Below are 14745 nucleotides of genomic sequence, written 5' to 3' on the forward strand. Positions count from 1 at the left end.
ACCATCAAATGAGAGTTGAAAACAATGCCGCCACAGAGTTAAACTATTTGTTCTCAACAGAAATTTTCTACAGCTTCTACACATTAGATATGTCTGTATCACAATAGATTTTGAAATCTGTCACTTTGTATTTGTCATATCCATGTGGGCAATCTTCTCTTCAGGAGCAGAGCAGGAAATAAATTACAAAACATATGTAATGACTATAGTGTAGTAGATAATGCCACACTTGTACCTTTTGTGGGATGCTGCATTAAGCTTTTTTGTGAGTAAATTTGTCAGTTATTTATGCACAGAGGCCATATATGTGAGCAGTGTCACTATTCTATACTGGAACACAACTCTATATTGGAAGATATTATGAAAGATTGTACTTAATGCAACATACATTATATTATGATCGAACTGTCCCAAACAGGAGATATTCACTGGGAAACAGATTATTTACTGACTGAAATACTCCTCGAGACATATCTACAGTTCCAGTCCACCATAGTTAAAGTTTGATAGATGATCATAAAAGTATCAAACAGCTCTTCTAAAAGAAGATGATCTTTGAATGGAGTTTAACCTTTGAATAAAGCTATTTCTGCCAAGGCGTAAAGATATCATACACATGACCATGGATATAGCGATTACAAACACATTTAATAGAGCTTTTATTCTTATCTTGGCACAGGCATTTATTATGTTGTTTACAAGGAAAGGATGGAAAAAAGAGAGATTTACTTAGTGCGACATTCAATAAGATCATTAGACAATAACCATTCTCTATATTTGCCAGTTTATGAGTCCATATTCAGTCAAGTCCAACAATGTTGTTTAATTCATAATATGAATAAGACAGTTGTTTCTTTCCGAACAGTGCCACACTCCGCATTACAACATCTACATATAAAAAGTAGCTATATTGTAGCGTAGATTATCTCGGAAACTCACACATTACTGGAGGACGCTCAGAGCCAATGTGGGATTTGTGAAGGTATGAAAAATGACATTCATTAAACATTTTCATTAAAAATCATTATTAACACTGTTTATAGTGTATCATCTTTATAGTGTATCATCTATATCACAATTTCTGGATTAGTTCAAAGGCTCTGTTATATTTTTGATATGTAATGCAGATTGACAGAGTGAATGATTATTTCTGTTGGTAATTGTAAATGTATCATCTTTAGAGAGTGGAAGATATTCTCCAAAGAAAGGAAAAAATACATTATATTGTCATTATTAGCCTGGTGTATTAGTTTTTTAAAAAAAAGTTATGGCCAGGTTAGGTATATATTTAACCATAAAACAAACATAAATGAGTCTAACAGACTTAAGACACTCACATTAGTGGCTTAAGGTTGGCCTGGAGGTGAAATAGTAACCCAAAAACTTTTTTGTTTTAATTCATACTGCACACTGTGGAGTAAAATACATTTACATGGAAAAATTTAATGCATTTTCAGGCATATAATATAACCATCGCCTATTTTCTAAAGATCTTACATCTTTCATTTATCTTATCTTCCACATTTGGATTAATCTGTCTTTCCTCATTTTTATTGCAATAAGATGTCCAGAAGTTTTATTCCTCTACTACAAACAGCAATTTGACAATGGTGATACATATTAGTTCTTTATAAACAGCTTTATTATTTATTTAGTTAGTTAGTTAGTAGCTTGTGGACAGGGTAGAAAACCTAAAGTTACAGCTTTAACTTTGACTGTTACAAGGATTTTTACATTTATTTTTAAATTTTTGAGCAAGTCAACGCTATCACTATAGTAACGATTATATATAAGAAGGAGTGCATGAATCAATCCAGACAGATTAGGAATGAATAGTTACAGCATATAGTTAAGATGTTACTGAGTGTATAGCATGTTGCAGTTTATAATGTTTTTCTTTGTTAATCATAATTAATAAGGATATAGCTCTGAAATATGATACCAGAGCTATGCACAGATAATGAAATTCAAAAGCACCAACATTATTAACATTTATTTATTATACAGAACTCTCAATACACTCCGGTTTATACAGAACTCTCAATACACTGAGATTTGCACAGAACTCATAAACACGCAGTTTTTGCACATAACAGTTTTTGACACATCGAATCGGTCTGTAACCTTAAACACTTGTCTTGCACATTATTTGTTTTTCTTCCAATTCTCCATATTTATTCTTAAATCTCTGTATTTAGTATTTTTCTGATATATTTTCTTATATTGTTATATTCCGCTATATTTTGTAATATTTTATATTTCGTTATTTAATATATTTTTTTGTTATATTTTTGTACCCTAATTTGGGTATTTTAGTATTTTTGTTAAATTCCTTCCTATTTTATCTATTACCTGTGTTTGTGGATACTGCTGGAAACTGTGAATTTCCCTTGGGATGAATAAAGTATCTATCTATCTATCTATCTATCTATCTATCTATCTATCTATCTATCTATCTATCTATCTATCTATCTATCTATCTATCTATCTATCTATCTATCTATTAAGACTTTTATACTTGTACTTATACTTTTTTTTATCAATGGGTCATTGTAAACTCTGGGTAAACAGAATCCTAGGTAATCTTATTTCATGTTTCAGATGGCTCATATTTTTAATGCACAACAATTAATCCTGGTTATTCATAATCTGGTCTTTAAACCTTGGTTAAAGTTTTTTTTTTTTGCATATTTGCACATATGCTGTATTAACCATGATGGATAAGTGACTGGTTTAAATACTAACAATTTCGTGTCCTGTTTCTAAGCATCTAGCTGTAACATTCTAACACCACATTGTTTAACACTGTACACTTAGCACCACAATATACCGCCTGCTTTGAAAATAACATGTGAATCAGTTCCTCTATGTATGGTTAAAAGCTGGGTTTAGAATGAGTTAAGGTAAGTGCATTGTGAAAAACCCCTTTGAAGAGATATACTTTCTTATAGATCAGCAGAACATGAGATCATCTGTGTGCATTGCTCTGGTGGTTCTGGTTCTGCCTGTCGTGCAGACATTTGTGCCAGTAGGCAATGAAACCACGCATGTGACCATCACCCAGAATGCTGTAATGAAAAAGATCTATGAAGTATGTGAGGCGGTGGCTGAGTCGGAAGACAGAGAATTCAAACCATCAGTGAGTATGATTTTGATTTAGTTTCACTCTCTCATTCTCGGGTTAAGTTCATGGGTTAAATTCTGAACAAACAACATTTTCATCTCCATTTTTCTGTCCAAGGGCTCCTCTGCAGAAGAACTGCTATGTGCGTGTTTAGGCACAAACACTGGTCAAGTGTCAGGTGCCAAGTTCCATGAAGCCCTGAATCAGATTTACATACAGAATGGAATTGTGGATCGTGACTATGCATCCAGTAATCCACATCATTTCAACAGTGAGGCTTTTACAGAGGGACATTCTCTGATCAGCCAGGGTGTCGCCGCAGTCAAAGCCAACATTCGTGAAGATAACTTACAGGCTGCTCGGGAAACACTGGGAAGAGTCTTACACACACTGCAGGTGAGAGAATCTCTCTGATTCTTCAGCTCAAATTAAATAAAGGTAGAACGTCAGGTAGCTTTCTTTAATTAAAAAAAAATGCTGTGATATTGCAACCTAATTGTAAAGTCATGTAAAGTTATGTCTCTAAGGATTTTTACAGTCACAGTAACTGGGTGGAGCTGGGCTACAAGATCACATACGCCAACCTCATTAAACCAGATCTCACCATCGACAATGTTGCAGGTAAACTTTAAAATTCCATTGGCTTGCAGCAAATAAGTTAGATTAAATGATAACGCTACCATTCACCATTTTTATAAAATGATTTTGGAGGGAAAAAGTTATTTATCATAAATAAATAATTTATGATAAGATGATTTGACCATGAGACCATTTGCATGACCAGTAAAATAAACAAATATATAAATAAAGGAACAAAATCAATAAAATAAAGATTTTATAAAAAATCTTCTAAAGTCTAATTTGTCACATTTTTAAGGTTTTGACTTATTCTTGTAATTCTGTGTTACAGTTTTCTCGATTTGCTCCCATCCATAAATCACTCCACTTATAATCAAGACAATGACTTTTCTCATAAACATTTTTCAGTTCTGCTCATAAGGCAAGTGTATAAAAAGCAAGTAGAACACTTAGGTTGTCAAAGGCTGGTCTTTTACTCATTTTCATGAATAAAACCTTAAATGCACTTTAAGTTACCCTCCTTTATGGAGCACACTGAACCTAAGCCTTGCCACAACTCTGACCTATTTTAAATTCCTTCTTTTTTACTCAGCTCTTTGTTTAGCTAACAGCCATATAAAATGTTGTTTCATCTAAGTTCTTCATTCACATATTTTGTATTTATTTAATTTATTTGTAGGTTTTCTGTTTTAACATTGTCTTTACAGTGTAGTCTTCCTCTATTTACATTCATTGAATTAATTGTGTGTGTGTGTAGAGGTGGACACCCCAACCTGCAGTGACTGTGCCAGTGGTACTTGCTCGAACCCCCTGTTGCCTTCCATTTTAAAAGAGAAGAAACTCACATCAGGATACATGGGCCTGAATTCTCCCAACAAACCTAATGGTGTGAATTAACATCTGCTGTATTCTACACATGGCAGAGCAGGCTGTAATTTTTTCTGCTGCAAGTAAAGTGAAATGCAATTGCAGCTAAAATACCTACAAATCTCCCTTTGGTCCTAAATAATCTCAGCAGCTCCTTTACCAAAACATATATAATGGGTTAGTAAAAAAAAAAACTGGTATGGGAGAAAAAAGGCAGAGCTAATTTCTGGCCCAGAAGAAGTCAGAAACTATAAAATGATTCCAGATCCATTGCATGATAATGCTACTAATCACAGTTTTCAACTATAAAAGGTGACAAGGACTCCAAATTTAAATACATATACAAAAACTCATGCAAATACAAGTACAATCTCGATATCTATCTATTAACAAGTACATTTTCAAATATGAATTGTTTGCTTTAGGTAAATGCAGTCATGGTGGAGGTGCTGATCTTACCAGTACCCAAGTTCCTCGTGGTGGGATAAATAAAGATGAGCGCCTTAGCCATAACGCAGCTTTACATGACACTGCAGTCGCACTGGCAATAGATGCTACTGTTGACCTCCTGGAGGATGTTCGTGGAGCCGTGGGCAATAAAGAATATCTGCGGTAAGAGAAAGGACTGAGTGCTGGAGGACATGTAAACAACATGTAGAAATTGTCGTTTTTAACTTGCTTTCCCTGTGTGTTTTATCTTTCGTCTCTTTCTGTCTCAGGATGATGGGCATCGCTCGTACTGCTGTCTTGTGCTTTGTAATTGATACAACAGTCGGCATGTCTGATGGCATCGCCGAAGCTAAGAGAGTTGCACACAGTATCATTGACAGTAAGAAAGGGACTCTGGACGAACCTTCAGAATACATATTGGTCCCGTTTAATGATCCGAGTAAGTGGATATGCATTTAATCTGTTCAACATTTGTATATTCTTCCTGTTTAAAAGGCATCACTAGGAATATCGTTATCCTAACACATGGTGGACATGGTTGACCTTGAGCCTATACGGAGTGAAGCAGGAATACATCTGTCCATCACACCATACATTTTCACATTGGTCACTTTAGCCTTCATGTTTTTGGGAGAAGGCAGCCATGCAGGAAGACCATGTAAAACTGGTGCACAGTAACATATAGCTAAAAAAGCTCTGGATTAGACAGGGGACTGCACCAAACCTGAACTCACTTATCCATCTATCCATCCTCCCACCCATCCATCTATCTTCTCTACACTACTTATCCTATAGGTCTCAGGGAAGCAGCAGAGGCAGCAGTCTATAATGTGTAAACAAGTGTCCTTCAAACACTATGAACAATTTAGAGCTGCCAGTCATCCTTCAAAATATGTCTTGCAGATTTACCAGAGGAAACCTCCAAGGCAAGGGGAGACCATGCAAACTCCACACACACATGGCAGAGGCAGGATTCACACCCCCAACTCTGGGGGTGTGAGGCACACGTGCTAACCTCCATGCCACCATTCCCCCGACCTCACTTCTGATCTTCAGCATCATTTTGGCTCATGCTTTTAATCCACAGTACATTACAACTGAGATACTAAGAATGATGCACAGGCAGCCGAATATGCCACCTTATTAGTGGTGAGAGTTGAATTCACAACCTTCCAAACATTGTCCCAGAGCCATAACTGCTGAGCCACCTCTTTAGTTAGCTCATGAGCTGAGTCAGGTGCTCTGAGTGTAGGGAACACTCAAAACTGTGCAAAGCGGTGATTACATTTTAAAAATAGAGACACAGATATAGAGTTTTTAATTGTGCATGCTTTGTTTCTCTTTGTGTTTTTTTTAGGCTTTGGACCACTTATAAGGACAACAAACCCAGACGTAATGAAGAGCGAGATTTCAAAACTCACTGCAGAAGGTGGTGGCGATGAACCAGAAATGTGTTTGTCAGGACTGCAGGCAAATACTGATATCCTAAAAATCCTCCATAGACTAAATCACACTTGAGTTTGCATAGCAACATTGAAATGATGCATTTGTGTTTCTGTTTCTCTCTCAGCTGGCTCTGACTGGAGCTCCTGCCTCCTCTCACATTTATGTTTTTACTGATGCCAGTGCAAAAGACAAGCACTTAGAAAGCACCATCATCGCCCTTATCCGCAGCACCAAGTCCACAGTAAACACTTCAGTCTTCAGGCTTTACTTAATAATTATTTAAGCTATTTTTTTTTATGTAAAATGTTATATTTCATACAAAAATGCTTTTTTGTACAAAAATGTAATTACATTTATTGTAAGCATGTTTATTGTTAGGACCTGAAGTATGATATAGCACCTTTTTAACTATTGCTTTTCTCTTACACTTAGGTCTCTGTCTTCATGACAGAGAAGACAAGACCAGCAAGAGTTTTGCACATGCAGGGACGCTCAGGATTCCAAGTGTATTATAACTTGGCTTTGGCCTCCGGAGGTCAAGCAATAGAGGTCACAAAAGCCAACCTACCCAGTGCTACTGACATCATCTTAGACACCTCTACAGCTGCTTTGGTAAGAAATCTGATTGAATCTGAACCTAAACATATTCCTCTATTGCTCTATTGTGGTATACCACAATGTTGAGAGATGTATAAGAGCCCTCCTTCCCTCCTATTTTGTAGTTTTGGTAGATTTATACTACTCCTTTAAAAGCAGACTGTAACAGAATGGTATTCTGAAAGGTTCATTACTAAGCTCACATATGGATAAAGACCTGACCCTTATCATCTCTGAAAGTACTCTTTCCTCTGTACTAGTATATTCTGCCTTTTTCTATTGTATCAGTTATAGGGTTTCTTTCTAACCCCACCTAAGCACTAGGGCTCTTTGCATGCAAGGGGTCTTTTATTCTATGCATTGAGTGGAGGACAGGTAGAATACAAACCAAGTGAGCTCACAAGGGAAGAGAATACTCTAAAGAAACCTGGTTTACAGTTTGTTTTTGGCAATATCTGAAGCAGTCCTGGTTTCCAGTAAATCCAAATTCAGTTATTCAACCATGTGTAAAAGACTTCTCCTCCTATATCCTGGTTATTACCGCTTGATAATGCGCCATTGTTACCTTGTGACAAGAATGAGAAAATTAGAATTAAATTTTCTCTCCGTGATGTGTTACTTATGTGATGCAATGTGTTACTCCCTGATATGTTATATGTTTCAGGTAACTGTCCTGCAGCGAGCCAGAATTCCGGGTCATGTGGAGAATTTCCCCTTCCTATTAGATGCATCGTTGTCCAATGTTACTGCCTATTTAACAGGAAATAACCTCAGGTTCACTCTGCATAATCCATCAGGTGAGTCCAACATAGCAGTGGAACTGTACTTCACAGATTAAGCATGTTATAGTATTTACTATAATCATTTTTATTAGAATAACACTAATTATATTTCACATGAATGCTTTTAGTAAACAATAAAAGGCAACTCATCAAGTTTAATTATTGTAACTGGGAGAGAAGCTGAGAGATTTGCATTTAGTTTAAAATATATTCTCCCAAGTACAACACTGACCTGACATTAACATTAAACTGTGTTTATCAGGTGTGTCGCAGCCTCACACTGTAAGTAACGGACCTCTTGCTACGATTCAGACTGTAGGGAACCTGCAGCGGCTTCACTTCAATTTAAATGAAACAGGCCTGTGGAGCATCAGCATGGAATCTACAGAGGCCTACACTATCAAAGTGACAGGTGAGCAGGTCTGATAACTTTTGGACTCTTTTCTGGTGATAAAATTCAGAATTGTCAAGGCTGTAATCCGACTGGTTCTCTGCATTTCTGTTTGGATTCTATTAGGAAAAGGCATTTGCATTTTCACATGAACACAGGGACAGTGAATTTTTTTGCAATATATAAGAGAATCCCCATCTTTAAACAAGCACTTAGTGGCAGGTAAACAAAATAATCGTTTATGTTTGCCAGCAGGCTGTGGGTGAGATTAATCCTACAATTGCTACAGTAAAAAGAGTGCAAACGGAAGTAATAACAGTTCACAACAGTTTCTAGTTCACTCTTATGAGTGAATACTCTGAGAATTCCCTCATCGTGCTAAAACAGAGTGTTACAAAACTCCAGAGTCAAAGGGTGTAGGATCCATATGCAGATTTAATGCGAGCAAACAAATCCAAATTGGCAATCAGATAGGCATAATCGGGTCACAGGCGGAAAAGAATAAACATCGGCAAACAAGAAATACAGGCCAACAAACGAAACCAAAACTCAAAACACAATGGAACAAAACACTAGTCATACACAGATATTTGCCAATGGCAGGAATCTACAGCTCGGTAAGTCTCAAGAGAACAATACTTCGCACCACTGATAGGAACCTGGAAGAGTTCCTTCCTTGGTGGTGCTAGAACTCAGGACAGGGCTCCCTCTGGTGATCAGATGGGATGTTACAGAGCCCCCCAGAAACACCTCCTGGTGTTCTAAGGCATGTGCGGCCCCAGGGTCATGGGGGTGGTCTGTGGGGATAAAGACGGTGAAATTCCTTCACCAGAGTGGGGTCCAGGATGTTGGATGCATTGACCCAAGACAGGTTCAGGGTGTGGCGGTGAACATATAGGGTCATGACATTGAGAGAGTGCATCAGCCTTGCCATTCTTAGTTCTGGGTTGATAAGTTACGGTGAATTGAAACCATGTGAAAATAGTGCCCATTGGGCTTGTCGAGGATTCAAACATTTAGCATTTCATATGTATTCAAGGTTTCTATGATCCGTTATTACTAGAAAGGGATGCTGTGCCCCCTCAAGCCAATGCTGCCATTCCTCAAGTGCTTCCTGTATGAATAATAGTTCACAATTACCCACGTCATAATTGGCCTCCGCCGATGTCAGTTTGCATGAGAAGAATGCACAAGGATTTCCCAGGATTCTCATGATGCTGCAACTGGAGGCATCAACCTGTACCACAAATGGAAGGCTTGGGACAGGGTGTTTGAGGATGGGGGCTGTGGTAAAGCTCCTCTTTAACTTTCTGAAGAAGGTTCAGTCCAGTGGATGCTTGGGCTTACCACGCAGTAGAGACATTAGTGGAGTGGCTGTAATGCTGTAGTTTAGGATAAATCGCTGGTAAAAGTTCGCAAATCCCAGGAAACACTGCAGTTCTTTGACAATGGTGGGTTCAGGCCACTCTGTAATGGTTCAAACCTAAATCTCTACTCCCCTCTGTGAAATAACATATCCCAGAAACATGATAGTGTCCCTATGAAACTTACCTTTCTCAGCTTTAACAAAAGTCGATGGTGTAAAAGCCGAGTGAGCATGGTACAGACATGATGTACATGACTGTCATAGGTGGCAGAGTAGATTAGGATGTCATCAATGTAGGTGATTACATATTTGTTGATTAAGTCCTTGAATATCTCATTGGTAAAAGCCTGAAACACCACAGGTGCATTAGTGAGACCATATTCTATTGCCAGGTATTTGTAATGCCCCCTTGTGGTATGGAAGGCTGTTTTCCATTCACCCCCTCCTTGATATGTATCAGGTTATATACTCGGGAGAGGGCTCCCTCTGGTGATCAGATGGGAGTGTAGCCTGAGGGGATGTTACACAGAGTTGATAATATGACAATATATGACAATATTCTATAATTATCATTATATATTTTGTCACACTTGAGCCCTGGAATATATTTTTAAATGCTTTTTAATACCAGCTCCAGTCATTTAACATGTAACAAAGTAGACGTAGTAATAATACTACCTGATACTATTGATTAAAGTGTTGTTTTTGTATTTGTTCGGTTTTTTTTTTATTTCAATTTCAGGTCAAAGTGCAACAACTTTCATTTATGACTTTGTGGAAGAATTCAGCGGACCCCACTCAGGATTTGCTCTTATTGAAGGTCGGCCCCAGAAAGGTTAGAGCAATCGTTATATTTTATTATTTCATTTTACTCTCAAAGAGAATATAATAAAAGGCTGCGAAACTTTCAACCAACTGACCAGAAGCAACTGCACAATAATTGTATGAAAAGCTATTATTATTTTAGAATGGCACACACACATTTACACCTAAATATAAAGATAAAGAGTCTTTATTGTCATTGTAGTGATACAACTCTTAGAGCTCTTAGAGACCAGCAGCAAAAGGGAATGTAAAATTTACATAATAACAATATAAAAAATATAGAATAATAATATAAAAAATATTATAAAAAAAATATACAATGTAAGAATATGAATATACAGAGAAATACAGAAGATGAATAAATACAGAGTGGATGAATGAATGAATGAATGAATGAATGAATGAATGAATACATAAGGACATGAATAGTAATGCAAAAACCGTAACAGTGCAAACAGGCATTAACGAGATTGTATTGCACAGATTATAATAACTGCAGTACAGTTCTGGTTGTAAAGTGTTTAGTGCATTAGCAGCAACGTGGTGTAGAAGAGGGAGGGACGGGACAGCTTAACTATTACTGTAGCTGTTATAATTCTGTGTGTGGGTTCAGGTTACAGCTCTGTGGAAGAAGCTGTTCCTTAGTCTATTTGTGCGTGCCTTGATTGTCCTGTATCTTTTGCCCAGTGTGAGGGGCACAAGCAGTTTGTATCCTGGGTGGGTTGGGTCCTTAATGATGTTGCTAGCTCTCTTGTGTAGACCGTTAGGATAAACTGTGTCTAGATTGGGAAGCTTGGTTCCTACAATCCTTTGTGCAGTCTTGACTATCCAAGCCAGATCTCTCCAGTTCTCTGCAGTGCAGCTGGAATACCACACTGTGACATAGTGGCAGAGAATGCTCTCTATTGTACTCCTGTAGAAAATTACTAGGAGCTGAGAGGGTATTTTGGCTATGTAGCATAGGCAGAAATTCTGCCTAGATGGTTTTGGGAGGTGGGGGGAAACTAGAGAAACTGAAGGAAACCCATGCAGACAAGCAGAGAAATTCACACAAACAATAACCTGAACTTATGATTAAACCATGCATCAACATGTCACTGAAACAAAGCATAAAAACTATAGCTATGAACTAATCAGTAATAACAGCATGTTGAAAAATTAATTCAGTCATGTTAGTTGCTCATCCTGACATTTGTAAGCAAACACTTTTAAATAACTAGACTATTTCAAGTTATAGTTGAATACTCATGGTTTATAGATATTTATTTTTGTGCTGGCTGGTGTGCATCCATTTAATAAATATATTGAATAATAATAATTTTTAAAAATCTTAAACGTAGTAATCATCTCTCTTATCACTGGGCATGTTCTCTCTTTGGTTCTTTAGGCTTACCTGCTAAGCTATTACTGACAATGACTGGACAGAAGGGTGCTGAAGCTCTGGAGCTACAGGAAGTTGCTCTAGTGGAAGTTTCGGATGCTAGTGTGGTAAATGGGACCATAGAAGAAATGGGTGATGGAAACTTTCTGGTTACTGTGAATCAAGTTCCAGAAGGAGAATTTGTAGTTATGATGAAAGGAAAAGATATGACCACCTCAAGCTACTTCCAAAGGCAGACCACAACACAGATGTCTCTGTCTAAAGTCATTATCAAGGTATGACTCTCCTTTTATTTGACATAGCATTAATAAATGGTTCTCAATACATTAATCACACAGAGAATAGTCTATTTTCTCGTTTCTCCTTTGTCCCATTTAATATATTTCATGTTTCCCTCCCTGTAGGCTGTAGTAGGCAGTGCAATGGTGCCAGGAAAAGAATTTGAAGTGCCTTTTACTGTGTCTACTGATGGACTCGGTGGAGTCTTTACGATCAGTGCTAAGAATGACAAAGATTTTCCTCTGAAATATAATCCCCAGTAAATATAGCACTTCATTTTGTGATGAATCAAATCAGTTCCAAATTTAAGTGTATCCCTTGGCTTCACATCTAAAATTACCAAAGATTCATCATTCTAATCTTAACAGTCTTAATGTAGAACCTAGAAGTCTAATACTGGGAACAGATTTGAATAACATAATATTTCCGTATTATCTCAGACTTACCGTAAATACTGGAGGTAATGCTTCAGGCACAGTGAAGGTCACCCCTCCTGCAAGCACTGCATCAGGAACTGATGTCACTCTGACCATTCTGGCTGAAGGGCCCAGAGCTGAGGATTCTAACTATGCCGTGCTCCGCCTTTCTGTCGTTGCCGAGGTAACTTGCTTGACCTTGTTACCATAGTAACTAAAACCTTTAAGGGGCCTTCAACAACTCTTAAAAAACCTTATGAAGAATTGATAATCATTCTTAATGATAGAGAATGTTCTTCTGATGAAGTACAGACTAATGCAAAACTGTGCATCCATTTATGACAGAATAAGAAAACAAAGAATTATCATTTATATTAACAAAGAATTTAGTATGTAAGCTTTTACAGACGTTCCTTCATTACAACAAATGGAGCAAATGGCTCCATTTAATAAATATGAAAAGATTGGCAATATGTTTTATTTGTTTATATATTTATTTATTTATATGTTTTATTTATTTTTATTTTGGTTACAAATAAGGTTATTAAAAATTAGCTTAGCAAAAAATGTCCTGAATAATGAAGTAGTAATAAGCAACTGACTGCTTTAACAATGAGTAAATAAGTAAATAAGACGAATAAAAATATTTTTTGAAGTTGGCGTACTGGTGGAAAAATAATAGAAATAATAATAAGTTTATATTAGATTAAATAAATTAAATGTATTTTTTATATTAATTGTAAAATAGAGGCACTTAAAAAACAACAAAAAAACAGAGGTTTTCTTTGTCCTGAACAGGTAACTGACTTTTCTTCTCCAAAGTGTGAGATTGTTGGTGTAAGTCCTATCTGTCCATCTGACTGCATCCAGTCAACCTGGGACCTGTCTGTCAACATCACTGATGGCAATGGTACTGGTATTGAAAGGATCTACATCCAGAAAGGCAGTGGCAACTTATTCTATCAGTCTGTGGAGGATGGGGGTATAACAGTAGTGATGGGTTACTACAACGCCTCCTGCTGCTCACCTGATGTAATTGTTACTGCTGTTGATAAGGAGGGAAATGTAGGGAGATGTACCTACACTGTCCAGAGGAGTGGAGGGGTTTCTCCCAGTCTGTCTCTGCCTCTGTGGGCCTGTCTGCTAGTTTCAGCCCTGAGCATTATGCATGATGCGCTTCCATTGTAATGAAAAATTAAAAAAATAAAAAATAAATGCAATCACATAAAAAAGAAACACCACAAATGAAAAAATGAACACCACAGTGTTTAGGGTCAAATGTGAGTGACATGCTATCATCAGTCCATTTTCTGTAGCACACATGGTTAAAGGGAATCTGGAGTCTATCACAGTGGACTCCAGGCACAAGGTGTAGGACTCCCTGGACTGGGTGTGAACTAATAACAGGACACAATCACACACACACACTTTACACACTATAGACAATTTAGAGATGCCAATCAGCCTTCCACATATGTTTTTAGACTGGGGATGAAACCAGAATACCCTGGGAAAAACCTGAAGCATAGGGAGAAAATGCAAATTCCACATACACACACAGGGCAGAGGCAGGAATTAAAACCCAAACCCCATCTCTGTCAACATGCATTTATTTAACTGTAAAATTTTAACATTTAATGCATTGATATTCTGTGCATTTCTGTTTAAACCCTAGTTTCATTGAACCTCTAAAATTATCCAGTTTAATGAGTATCTCTGTATTATGTGGAATAAAGCTATTCAAATGTTCCTTCTGAAATCTGCTAAAAACGTTGCGAGAACTCACTCACACAACATACTTGTAAATATTTAAGACACTTACTTTTCATAACCTTATGTTCATGTATCACTTGAGAGTAACAAAGATGAAATAAACTTTAAAGTTTATCAATTTTTTTCTGTTTCTGTAAAGCTGCTTTGCGACAATGTCCTTTGTTAAAAGGGCTATACAAATAAATAGAATTTAACTTAAATGAATCAAAAAGTGTTTAAAAATGTGGTATTGTTTAATCCAAAGCAAATGGTGTTTTCATCACTGTCTCATTGCCTATTATCTCATATAAAGTTATTTAATTTCTTACATTCACAACAGTACTCACCAGCCACCGGGAGGATCCTAAAGTTTTGGACAGAGCTTTGCATAAATATTTTTCATTCTTTCATTATTATTCATTATCATTTATCCTGGTTGTGGTGGACCCAGAGCCTGTACTGGGAGCACTGGTAGTGTGAGGCAGATACA

General features: G+C 37.0%; 1 protein-coding gene across 1 annotated transcript; it reads left to right on the top strand.

The window, feature by feature from the left end:
- Positions 1-850: 850 nt before the first annotated feature.
- On the top strand, positions 851-14362 carry LOC131347589 (von Willebrand factor A domain-containing protein 7-like). Its single transcript, XM_058381755.1, has 17 exons — positions 851-982; positions 2952-3139; positions 3242-3520; positions 3652-3745; positions 4461-4589; positions 4996-5182; positions 5290-5459; positions 6378-6490; positions 6591-6707; positions 6899-7078; positions 7728-7860; positions 8108-8257; positions 10345-10437; positions 11815-12083; positions 12213-12346; positions 12528-12687; positions 13302-14362. Exons 2-17 carry the CDS (start codon positions 2963-2965, stop codon positions 13689-13691), a joined length of 2775 nt encoding a protein of 924 aa, XP_058237738.1. The 5' UTR covers positions 851-982; positions 2952-2962; the 3' UTR covers positions 13692-14362.
- The last annotated feature ends 383 nt before the right edge of the window (positions 14363-14745 follow it).

This window comes from Hemibagrus wyckioides, linkage group LG03 (assembly GCF_019097595.1).
Source record: "Hemibagrus wyckioides isolate EC202008001 linkage group LG03, SWU_Hwy_1.0, whole genome shotgun sequence".
Classification (NCBI taxonomy): Eukaryota; Metazoa; Chordata; class Actinopteri; order Siluriformes; family Bagridae; genus Hemibagrus; species Hemibagrus wyckioides.

What these genes read in the sequence shown, in the direction of transcription:
- LOC131347589 (XM_058381755.1), top strand. Translation starts at nt 2,963, where the DNA reads ATGAGATCATCTGTGTGCATTGCTCTGGTGGTTCTGGTTCTGCCTGTC. An exon ending in CACCATCGACAATGTTGCAG is followed by an intron (nt 3,746 to 4,460) that starts GTAAACTTTAAA and finishes GTGTGTGTGTAG; the next exon opens with AGGTGGACACCCCAACCTGC. An exon ending in TGTCTAAAGTCATTATCAAG is followed by an intron (nt 12,084 to 12,212) that starts GTATGACTCTCC and finishes CCCTCCCTGTAG; the next exon opens with GCTGTAGTAGGCAGTGCAAT.